The sequence below is a fragment of the Octodon degus genome, unplaced genomic scaffold (genome assembly GCF_000260255.1).
Source record: "Octodon degus isolate 3935 unplaced genomic scaffold, OctDeg1.0 scaffold00105, whole genome shotgun sequence".
Taxonomy (NCBI): Eukaryota; Metazoa; Chordata; class Mammalia; order Rodentia; family Octodontidae; genus Octodon; species Octodon degus.
The window spans coordinates 4265546-4278163 of NW_004524681.1; the positions used below are offsets into that span (position 1 = coordinate 4265546).

Genomic DNA, 12618 nt, shown 5'->3' on the forward strand with positions numbered 1-12618 from the left:
AGCACCACATGCCAGCCAGCCCCGCCCCCTGGTGGGCTGAGCTGGACACACACACACACACAAATAAATAAAAATTTAAATAAATAAATTAAAAGTCCATCAGACATAGCAAATGTAGAAAAGGTAACTGCCTATCACTACATAATTAAGGACAAGCGGTGAGGAGGTGGTGGCAGAAGGTGTCTCAGGAGCTGTCATTGAAACCACCTGGCCTGATACTGTTTTCATTTATTTTAATACACAAGAGCATGTAAGGTGACAAGTAAGAGGCAAAAGGGGTTCAGAGTTTAAAAAGCAAAGACTGGCTCCACTTCCCATTGTCTCAGAGCGGAGAGACAGTTCTGCTCCTATCGCACTTGGAAGCAGCTGCCTCGTGTGAGCCCCATCTCTGGCGGCCCCATCTTTCCCCTGAGTCCTGGCACCCAGCCCTCACGCCCTCCAGCCTGCATGTGAAGAGCATGATTTTCCTCAGCTGGAGCTTGAAGAGCTGGCGTTTTCAGCTCTGCTGTTTAATACTGTAGTAGTTCTGCCTGGAACAATTTTCATGAACTCTTACAATCTGTGTCCTAATCTCTGCAGTGGAGATTTATTATGATAAATTGTGAAAACCAAATGAAAAGTACCTGGGGGGGTGGGAGTCCATCAGAGCATGGTGGCTGTTGCACAGAAGTTTCATCTACAGTGAACATACAGGAGTGTTTAAAGAAAAATTTCGCAGAAGAGAGGCCCGATCTCCTTTTGTTTGAATGCCAACTGAGGTAATACTTGATTTTTGCCAACTATCACAACCGAGACAAAGTAGCTCTGGAGAGGGTAGAAAAATTACTCCTTTATACTCAACTGTATGGAAATAATTATACACAATAAGATCCTACCTTGATAGATGGTATTGTTAAATACCATGCTGTTAAAGCCATTTCCGTGGGTAAGGGGTTTGTCAGTGCAGCGCTTCAAGTAGCAGATCCCTTTCTGGAGGGATCCTTCCTGAATTTGGGCTGCACTGTATTGCAACAGAATCACACTGAAGATAGTCTTGTGATACCAACTCAGGAAACTCATAGATACTGGCATAAACAGTGTTAGATTTCTCATAGGTAGGTGAAGTACTGGCTATAGATTGTAAAGTAAGTACACTTAATGTGACAAAAAGAAAAGATACTATTTAAAAACTGGCAAAACTGAAAACAATTTCAATGGGCATTCAGTAAAATGAGGCACATGTAAAGAGAGAATTACTAAACTGGACCAGAAAGCAACACAGATGCAAATAGAATTAGATTGAAAGTGTGTTATAGACAAACAGATGTGAGAAATCTAATTGGCTGTGAGAAAGTAGAATCTAAAAAGAATAAATGGTTTAAAATTTGCCAAACTGATAAGATATACAAAAATTCAAATTGAGATATGACTCCCAAACTGCAGAAGTAAAAGATAAATTCATACTTAGAAATATCACTGTAAATCTGCGGAATAAAAGCTATCTGCCCGTGTACACAAAAACTGCCATGAACTATGCCTGTTATCCTTAGTGAATGTCTTGGAATGTTCACTTTACATTTTTTAAACTTGTTGTACTCTTGAAGTTCTTTTGGCAGAGGGCACTCTTTTTAGAATCACAGACCAAAATATTTTGGACGAATAAAGTTGTCAACAGAAAGAATTTTGAAATACTACGTGGTAGGAAATTACATTAAAGAAATTTAAAAAGTAAAATAAAATAAATTAAAAAAAGGAAATTACATTCCTGGGATTTTGTCCTACCTTGTGTTCGTTACGTACGTTTATTTTAATTCAGGTGTGTTTTCAACATTTTTTTCGTAAAACATAAAAATGGGGCTTAGAGGGGCTGGGGAGATAGCTCAGTGGTCTAAACATCTGCCTGGCAAGCGCAAGGACCCAAGTTTGATCCCTGGTACCTCATGCTGTTCTGGCTGCAGAAGCATGCGCTGTGTCACTCCACAACGGGGCAAAGTGGTACACACCTGCGATCCCAGCACTAGAAAGGTTTAGACAGGATCACTATGAGTCCAAGCTGCACAGTGAGACCCTGTACCAAATAAATGAACAGAAATAGGGCTTGGGATATCCCTTAGTGTAGTGCTTGGCAGTCATGTGAGTCTTAGATTTGATTTCCATATTGCTTTAAAAAAAAGAAAAGCTACAAGCTAAATCTGGGAAATAATTGCCAAATGTCCATCAGCCAAGGAATGGATAAAGAAGATGTAGTATTTTTATAAAATGTCATAATACTCAGTTATAAAGAAAGATGAATGCAAGGCTTTTGTAGGTAACTGGATGCAACAAGAGAGTATACTCGTAAGTGAAATAAATCAGACCCACATGTGTAAACATTCTATTGTCTCCCTAGTATAAGTAGCTGAAAGAGTAAGATCCAGAAGGTACAATAGACATTGTGAAAGGGAAAGAAATTACTCAAAAAGAAAGAACAGCTAGGATGAGGGAAAGGAGAAAAGATGGAAAGTGTGCATACACACACACACACACACACACGTGTACTATTCATTGAAAGAAAGTGTTTATCTTGTTTGATCAATCTTACATGCTTATATCTGGTAATCTAAGCAACTATTTTGAAGATAAAAATATACAATATAATAACCATTGTTAATTTCCTATCTTGGTTATTATTGTCTGTTTTTAAAAAAATACAAAACTACAAGAAACAGTTGTGCTTCATCCAGAAATTTTTTGACTAAGCTCTTTATGTTTTTCATTGCCTAAGGATTGGCTACAGGATAGACCATCAAACAGAGAACTGTAAGTAAGCCTTTTCTCAGTAGTAGCCGGAAAAATTATAGCTATTTAATATTATTTATCTACTCGTTATCTTGAACTCTCTTTATCTGTGTGTGGAGATTATTTATTCTGTCATCTCCTATCTTTGTGTAGATGAGATTGGGGAATTTACAGTTACTAAAATCTTCCTAATGGTGATACTGCAGCTTTTTTTCCTGAGTCCTAGCTCCAGCTTGTTCTTTTTTTTTTTTTTTTTTTCAGAACAGGGGATTGAACTCAGACCCTTGTGTTTGCCAGGGAAGCACTTATTCCACTGAACCATCTCCCTGGCCCTCTCACTTATTCTTGAATAAATTTGTTGAGAGATCTAATTTGAGATTAGTGTTTTAGTCGCTAATTTCTCAATTCGCCATTCTCATCAAAAACTTGCAACTGCTTTTAGAAAACACTCTGGTTAGAGCAGCAGTGCACAGTACACAATGCATAGGCCTGTAGCAAGGTACTCAAGAAAGCTGTTGTGATCATCCAGTACCAAAAGCAGATGCAGAAGCCACACTGACAGGTAATTGTCCTCAGAAAGTAAGATTTTTTAGTACAGTGTAGACATACTGATGAATAAGGATGAAAGGTAATTTCTGTTTCTAGCCTAGGAATTAGTATAAGACTTGTTTTGACATCCACTTGATACTGGAAACATGGCAAAATTTCTCTGTGGTATAGTGTACTTGAGAAGGAAAACCAATTTGGAAGTATAACATATTCTGTCTGTAAATCTGAAATAGATGTAAATAATAAGAATACATAATATAATGACCATTGTTAATTTTCTGTTGTTGTTTTGAAATCCTGTAACATGTATTGTTCTATGTTGCTGTTTGTCTTTGTTTTTATTTGCTTTTTTTTTTACTCTAAAATAAAAATTAACATAAAATAGAAGTAAACATATAGAGACTAAAATGAGCCATGTGTTACATGGGGAAGTCACTATTTAAATCATTTTGGGTATTCTGTCCCCGAGTGGCATTTGGAAGATTATTTGTACTCACAATTCTTAGGATTATTGTCTTCTACAACCAAAGCCATGACATAGAAATATAAAGTAGGTCCTGGAAATTGATGTTAATTCTGGTGTCTTACAAGGGAATGTTGTGTAAGCTGTTGGCTCAGAAGTACCAAGAGGAGTAATAAAAAAGTACCCCGGAGATTGGAGTTTGTCAGCTTTCTTGCAGTGCTGAGAAAAGCATGATAAATAAGTGTCAACCTTTGGTCAGATGGAATGTAAGAACTAGAAAGAGAATGCAGGGGCCCTGTTTTCCTGAAGTTCCATTTAGATCTAAGCTTTTAAGTGCTGAACAAGGCTATATGCTAGGTGAGCCATTTATAAATGGTAAACTTATAGCTATTTTTCTTGGTTCTCATTTCATTCTGCTTTCCATTCTGGTTCTTTTTTGTGGAACCAGGGATTGAACTTAGGCCCTTCCTTGTGCTTGCCAGGGAAGCGCTTATTCCACTGAGCCATCTCCCTGGGCCCTCATTCTGGCTCTTTAATTTGCACTAGAACTCTTGGAATTAAAATAGATACACGTGGCCAGGCATAGTGGCATATATTTACAATCCCAGCTCCTTTAGCGGCTGATGCAGGGTGGCTTCGAGTTCGAGACCAACTTGGGGAACCTAGGCCCTGTATTATTGCTGGTGTTGAGATGACTCCCCAAATCTTAATGCAGTCATAGTTGACGCATTTTCAGAGGTGGCTGGGGCACCTTGTGATGCTGTTGACTCACGGTTCAGAGCACTGGTTCTAAGGCACACCCTAGGATTAAGTGTGTGAGTGCTGTCTGCCCTAAGTAGCCTGGATAAAATAAAAGGGATAGAAAGAGCAGTGGTAACTCCTTGCTTGCTTTACTACCTTAACTCCTGCCCACCATGAACTGTTTCTCCTCTATGATGCATCTCTGCCATACCACCCTGCCTTGGAGCTAACAACCTATGAGCTGAAACCTCTATGAACTATGAGATAAATTAACCTTTCAAAGCTTGGTTATTTTATCTCAGCAGCAAAAAAAAAGTAAGACAGAACTTGGTACCAAGAGTGAGGGTGTTGCTGTGACTCTACTTGACCATGTGGTTCAAGAGCCTTTGGAACTGGCTGGTAGGAAAGGGAAGAGTTAGGAAAGGTTTGCAGATGCAGGCTGAAAAAGCAGAGCAGAACTGCCTTAGACTGTACTAAATGGAAGACTGTGGTCGAAGCTCAGAAGAGCAGAGTGCTGATAGGAATGATGCCAGTAAAGACTAAGCTCCAAGGCTTCTGCTGGGAAGAAAGACTGCAGGACTGCATTGGCTGCTGGACTCTAGGCAGTGTGTGTTATGACTTGGGCAGAAAGTTGGTCTGCATTTTACTCGTGTGGTGAGACTTTGCCTGAGACTGAGGTTAAGGCTGGCGGGCTAGCCTAGGAAAGTTGTTCCTTGGGATTTGGTTCATAGATACTTGGCCTCTACAGCCAAGAGAGAGAGAAGCCTGGCAGCTATTCAGTTGGCAGCGGACCTTGGCATCTTGCATAAGGTGCTAGTTTTAGGTACATGCAGAATGCAAGAGTTGTAGGGTCAGAAGGATTCCATCCAGGTTTTAGAAAAGGCCTCGGGAAGCTTGGCAGTGGGTCTGAGAAGCTGTGAGTGTGAAGGTACAGAGGAGACCCCAGAAGTTTGGAGAAGCCAAGAACGTGGATTGTGTGAGGAGAATTACAGGAGGGAGCAGTCAACCTCAAAAGCCATGGGAGCTTCAGCTATCAGAAATACCATAAGGGCAGAGCCGCCCCAGCATTTTGGAGTTGACTTGCCACAGTTTGCCAGTGATGTTGAAAGTGAAACTGAGATTCAACATTCACCCTGATGGATTTTGAGCAGCTCACTTGGGTCCATTGACGTGTATATCCCCTTTTGTAAATTTTGGAATGAAAATGTCTATCTTGTGCCATTCATTATTGGAAGTATGTAACTTTCTTTTCATTTGTACAGGGACTTGATAGCTAAGAGTTTGCTTTAAATCTCAGAGGAGACTTTGCACTTTGACTTCTCGGCAATGTTGGAAATGTTAGGACTTTGACAACTCTTGGCAATGGAGTAATGCCTTTCCCATAAAGGGATATGCACAAGTCTTTGGAGGGCCAGGGGTGCAGTGTTAGGGCTTATATCTAGATGTCCCTCCAAGCTTCATGTGGTGATAGGTGCGGCTTTTTCAGAGATGGCTGGATCCAGGGTGTGTCACTGGGATTGACTCATGGTGTGATGCTAGGCTCAAGGGTGTGAGTGCCACCCGCCCTAAGGGATCTGGATAAGATATAAGGGATGGAAAGAGCTGGAGTTGCCCTTTGCTTGCTTTGATGCCTGTTGCCTGCCGTGAACTAGTTTTCCTGTGCACTGCCTGTTTGCCGTTCCACACTGCCTCAGAGGCAGCTGATTGTGGATTAAGAACGTCTACAAACTGTGAGCCAGGTAAACCTTTCCTCCCTTTACTTGTGAGTGTCTGGTATTTTGTCACAGCAATGAGAAAAGTAAGGCACCCTGTATCAAAGTAATAATAGCTTTATTGTTAATAATAATAATATAGTAATAGCATTTTCTTAGCATGTGAGGCCCTGGGTGGCAAGAAAGAGGGCGGGATAAGTATATTACATACCTATGTGGAGATTCAGAGATAAAGAAAAATGGCCAATCAGCAGACAAATATGAATCTGTCAGTATTTCTTTGATGATGATTAAGTAGTTATGTTTATAAAGTTCAGAAATTAAGTGATGATCAAAATTGTGGCACAGCTAACTTTTTTTTTATGTTTCTTCAGGCCTTCTGCAGAAGAATCATTAAATGGTGAGTCCTTGTAGTAGAATGAATGTGAAAAAGTGAATCAGGTGTGATCTGTTAAAGCAATACATTATTTTAGGTTCAAGTTTGGAAAACTCCAGGTAGTTGGGAAATTCTTCCTTTACATAACTTTTCTTTAATGTAGATGTGTCCCAAACACATTGCCCACTCACTGTGTGAATCTGATCTCCTCTGTCACCTGCTCTTTCATCTGGGGTATTCAGCCTGCTTTCTTTAGTGTTTCCTGGTGGGTGATCAATACTCTTGAAAGTCTGCTCTGTGAAATGGAGTGAGTTACCCGTAAGCATCTGATTTTTCATCCATGCAGTCATACTGCACTACCTCCCGAGTGTCTCTAGTCTCTACCCCGTATCCCACTGCTGCTTTCAGCTCACAGTCAGTTTTCACTATCTTTATTGTAAGTATGCATACAAAATAGTGCATATGAGCCTTCAATGAGCTCACTAAGTATACCCATGGCATCTCAGCACTCAGAGTATTGTCACTGTCCCAGCTCTTGGGGCTTCTTATTTCAACCTGTCTGTAGTTAATACGATAGACTAGTGTCTATCTCTCTGTGTAAGTACAGTCATCTATTTGTCATATTTTTGTGAGATTAATCACTGTTGTACATAGTGGCAGTTTGTATATCCCGTGTAGTGTTTCCTTGTGTGAACATGTTCAGTTTATTCCACTTAGATGAGGGTTTTTTAGGTTCCAGTGTGTAGCTGGTATAATTTCTGTTGCTATGAACCTTGTTGTTCTTACTGTTTGGGAAACAAGTGTTTACTTTCTGCTGGTTATATGCCTAAAGGTAGAGTTACTGGTTACTTACTCACTTGGAGTAAGCCCTACCAAATAGATTTTCAGAGTGGGATGCCAGTTTGAGCTCCCTGCCATAGAGTTCTACTCTGTATTTTACAGTTATTATTCTAAAGGATCTGATCTTGCCACTCTCTGATTTCCATCTTTCTCACTGTTGTTTAGGAAAATCTTTTTTTCCTCCTTTGCATGGTGTATTCAGGTTCTTACCAGTCTGATAGTTCCTGCTTCTATATATAGCATTACCTCCTCCAGGTATGCATGTTAATTTAGACTTGGCTGCACATTCAGGTCACTTGTGGAGAATCACTTACCTGATGACATATACCTATAAGGTTAGACTATTGGAGGTTGAGAACCCGGGGAGTGTCTATTCAAAGGCCATTCTGATTCATAGATAATTTGTTTTATTTGTGCTAAATTGCTCGCAGCTTCCAAAATGCAGCATGTACTTTAACACTTCCCTGCCTTTGAACATGGAGCCCTAAAATCCACTGCCTTTTGAATAACTCTGAAATATCCTTAAACCTTTCCCCAGCCAGGGCGATTAAGTACCTCTCCTGTATTGTCCTTGTACTATAGTCCTTATACTGTACTAATATTGTTACACTTAGTCCAGTTACAGCTGTTGGCCACTTTCTCCCCCAAGAGAGTGGGTGCCTTTTCAGGCACATCTAGAAAAGAAACTTTGCCTCTAGCAGGTCTGACTCATTCTCCATCTTTCTTCTTGCTACATTTCAAAGTAAAATACCTCAGAAAGGTGAAGGATGGAGGCAGGACTGTTTTATATTCCAAAGTTCATCTTCTTGTGGTAGAGCTGCTAAAATAATAGTACCATGGCTGTAGTCCCAGTTCCCAAAGGTGCAATGTGAAAAGAATTCTTTCTGGGTGGGGGTAGTAGGGAGATGGCGTCCACGGCAGGCACTGGGAGAGTGGGAACGGTCGCAGGCTCCTCCCTTCCAAGGTTTCAGGGCATAGTTGGTGCAAATCTGGCATAAGGAAATGGACAGAGTGGCACATGAAAGGCAGATTTTATGACTTGGTTTTTCTATTTTTGTGAGCCAAATGACATGAGGGAAATTTAAGATGATTGTAGGAGATTAAACAAAAAGTTAGGCTGCACTAGAACTTTTACAATAGTCTCACTTGCTTATTTGTCATTTAGGTCTCGCTTCTCCATTTAAGCCAGTGATGGATACAAATTACCACTATTCAGGTCAGTAATGCTAAAACAGAATTTAGTAATATTTTATACTACTAGAGACTTCATTATTTTTCTCTCGTTTACATGCAGCTGTGGAAAGAAATAACTTGATGAGATTATCGCAGAGCATTCCATTCACACCTGTGCCTCCAAGAGGTAAAGCCAGAAATAAAAGTAGACCCTGCCCTGATCTTGATTCACTTAAGAATGTTGATGTCATCTAAATTTTTAATTAGTCTGACCCCTGCATGCATGATGTATATGTAATTAGAAGGAAGCATAGAAATTTTTAATTTCTCTATTACTGATGTAAATCCACAAATATATGTATTCTAATTTAGAAAAATTCACAATCCATTATGTCATAACAAGCAAACAATACCTGACATCTGTGGAACAGATGTTCCTAAACTGCTATCTAAAGTTTTACTCAAAAAAAATAAATAAAGTTTCACTCAGAGCTGGGAGTGGTGGCAGTGCCTGTCATCCCAGCACTCAGGAAGCTGAGGCAGGAGGACAGATGTAAGTTCCAGGTGAACCTGAGCTACATCGGGAGACCCTCTCTCAAAAAATAAACTTTCATTCACAAGTGCTTATGATTTCATTTGCTTTCTAAAAGTTTATCACAAAATGCTCATAGCTTTATAAGAGCTTCTGTTTATGAATTTAGAGATATACTGAGGTGTATTTGATTTCCTATCATTTGCCACTCTAAACTTTTTAAGAAACTGCACTAGGGAAAAAATAAAAATAAAAACTGCACTAAGATACTTATTTTGTGTTGTAGGGAGGTGTAATGTGGTCTCAAACTCTGCCCTTGGTGTTGCAGGTGAGCCTGTCACCGTGTACCGCTTGGAAGAGAGCTCTCCCAGCATACTGCATAACAGCATGTCTTCCTGGTCACAGCTGGGTCTCTGTGCCAAGATAGAGTTTTTAAGTAAAGAGGAGATGGGAGGCGGCTTGCGGAGAGCTGTCAAAGTGCAGTGCACGTGGTCAGAACACGATATCCTTAAATCAGGGCATCTGTATATCATCAAGTCTTTTCTTCCTGAGGTGGTGAACACATGGTCAAGTATTTATCGAGAAGATACAGTTCTGCATCTCTGTCTCAGAGTAAGTGCCAGTGGGTGTGTAATGAGGAAACAATTTGAACTTCCTATTTTGACAGTAAAGTGTGAAGAAGCCAAATAAAATCTTAGTTTAAATATTCATCAAGGGTTCCCTTCTCCTTCTGCAGGAAATTCAGCAACAGAGAGCAGCCCAGAAGCTCACATTTGCCTTCAATCAAATGAAACCCAAATCCATACCATATTCACCAAGGTAAACCCTTAACAGTTGTCTGGGATCTTCTAGTGTTGAGTAGAAGTCTTTTGACCTTAATTGTTGATGGTGGATGTTTTACTTGTTACCACTTTGCATCTCAGTTAGAATCTTGTCAAAGCTGCCAGTAATACCTATAACTTTTTTATAAGGTTCCTTGAAGTTTTCCTGCTGTATTGCCATTCAGCAGGACAGTGGTTTGCTGTGGAAGAATGCATGACTGGAGAATTTAGAAAATACAACAATAACAATGGTGACGAGATTATTCCAACTAATACACTAGAAGAGATGATGCTAGCCTTTAGCCACTGGACTTATGAATATACCAGGGGCGAGCTGCTGGTACTCGATTTACAAGGTAGGTTTATTAGAATATTGCTAAGATGAAATGGTATAGGAGGTTCTCATCTGCTTATGTCTTACACGTAATACACAGAAATCTATTAAAGACTTGCGGCTGATGAAGGTTGAAAATGAAAACCAGGGCCAGGGGGCCAGGGAGATGGCTCAGTGGAATAAGGGCTTCCTGGCAAGCTCAAGGGCCTGAGTTCAACCCCTGGTTCCAAAAAAAAAAAGAAAAAACCAGGCCCAGCCTTATCATATAACCATAGCAAAGCTTTGAATAGTGGAATCTAGTCTTATGACTAAGGAAATAATGTGTTTTGATGTGCAAAAAACATGTAAAATACCCTATTTTACTCTGATACATAGCCTTTAATGTTTTCAACAATATAAAGACTTTTTTTTAGTACACATTTGGAGGATCTAATGTATATAGTATATGTTTACATTCTTATGAAATAGGTACACATACTTAACGGGATTTGTCTGAGTGACTTTTCTTATTGATGTGACAAAATACCCAACACCCAAAGTGAAAGGGGCAGAGGTTTATTTAGCTCACAGTTTGTAGAGGTTTGAATCCATAATCATCTGGCTTCAGGCAGGGTGGCATGGCTGAAGGGCAACTGTTGGTGGCAGCGGAAGACAGCAAGAGCAACAAGAGAGAAGAGGGGAGCAAGCTTTGGTCCATCCCTTATTTGTAAGCAGGGTACCTGCCCTAGGCAGGTGTAGCACTCACACCCTTAATCGCAGCTCTAGACCATGACCCAGTCATGGTCTCTAGGCTTAGCTGCTAGGAAAACACCATTCTCATGGTCACATGAGGCTTGGGGATATATCCAGACACAAACAAGAAGGGACTGTTTTTAAAACAGCATCTGTTCCTGTGCTTATATTACTTCTTACTGTGAGCTAATGAACTAAACTACCTAAGAATTTATTGGGTTAAAACAGTTAAGGAGATATGGTGCAACCCTAACTACTGGGGAAGTTGAGACAGGAAGACTGCAAATTTGTGGTCAGTTTGAGCTATGTAGTAAGACTTTTATCTTTTGAAAAAGTCGGTTTTTTGTTTTTTGTTTTTTCTTTTGCAGTTTTGATTCAGGGTTGCTCGTTTTCGAGTACTTTGTTTTTTTGAGATAAGGTCTTGCTATGTGGCCCAGTCTGGCTGTGAACTCAAGCAGTTCTTACCTTGAACTGTTCTTGCCTTGGCCTCCCAAGCCTTGGGATTACACTGGATTTGAGATTTGGACAGGTAGAGCAGGGCTCAGCCATGGCTGCTGTCACTCTGAGGGGCTCACCTGGCTAGAGACATTGCACAGCCTGAAAGAGCTCAATGTCTCTCTTGCTGGACACTGACTAACATGTTCTTATAATCCCATTACCTGGGAGGCTGTCGCAAGAGGACTCCAAACCTAGCGTGAGCAATTTAGCAAGACCTTTTATCAAGATAGCAAAGGACTGGGGGTGTAGCCCAGTGCAAAAATGTTTGGTTCAAGTTTCAGTAACCCACCTCCACCACTCCCCAAAAACGTCTGTGTTCCCTCTCAGCAGACTTCCTCAGTTCTCAAGGCTTCTCCACATGGGTGTCCAGCTTGCATTTTTTGTAGCATGGCAGGTTTGTGTCTAGGGCTTTTTTACATGGAGCTCATTTCTCCTAGGGATAAAGCACACTCCTGAGGCAGGGCCCAGGTCTCTTCCCCCATATTCACTTGTCATGATGTGATATGGGGACATCCCAGGTAATAGGGGAGAGCAGTGTATTTTAGAGGGTAGGGGACATGGCTCAGGGACCCTGAAAGAGTTGAGGCCATGGGAAGGTGGCCTTGCCTGGAGAAGTGTCTTTATAACTTCATGGCAGCATTGACCAGCTCTGCTTCAGTGTACTCTCACCTTATAGCTTGCCAGTTTTTCTCCATAGAGCAGTCTGAATCTCAAATGTAAACTCGGACAAGATTTTAAATTGCATGAAAATTTGCTTAGAATATTTATTATTCAGTAACTCCTTTCATTCCACAGATGAAAAATTTACAAAAATTAGTTCGCTATTCAGATAGGTTAATTAAGCTTAACAGCCTAGGTTGTATTGTCTTGTAAGACAAGACAATAAGCTTGTCTTCTGGAGGGTTAACAACCTAAGTTTGCAGACCAAAATTAGAGAAAAAGGAGGGCCACAAGGAAAGCCAACATTTTGGCCCTAGCCTTCCAAGGTCAATTAAGACTCAGGACCTATGAGAACTTGTACTGTAATGTCATGTAACTCGGTAGTGTCCCAAATTTTCTGATCAAGGAGATTATGGGGCCAAAGAGGAAA

General features: G+C 40.5%; 1 protein-coding gene across 1 annotated transcript in view; it reads left to right on the forward strand.

The window, feature by feature from the left end:
* The window catches only part of Trpm7 (transient receptor potential cation channel subfamily M member 7), a 157140-nt gene that overhangs the window by 136492 nt on the left and 8030 nt on the right, over positions 1–12618 (forward strand). Inside the window, exons 30-36 of the mRNA XM_023724061.1 lie at positions 2744–2778; positions 6597–6622; positions 8604–8654; positions 8733–8798; positions 9472–9755; positions 9880–9962; positions 10115–10320. Coding sequence (XP_023579829.1) covers positions 2744–2778; positions 6597–6622; positions 8604–8654; positions 8733–8798; positions 9472–9755; positions 9880–9962; positions 10115–10320 — 751 coding nt within the window. The remainder of the gene's footprint in view (positions 1–2743; positions 2779–6596; positions 6623–8603; positions 8655–8732; positions 8799–9471; positions 9756–9879; positions 9963–10114; positions 10321–12618) is intronic.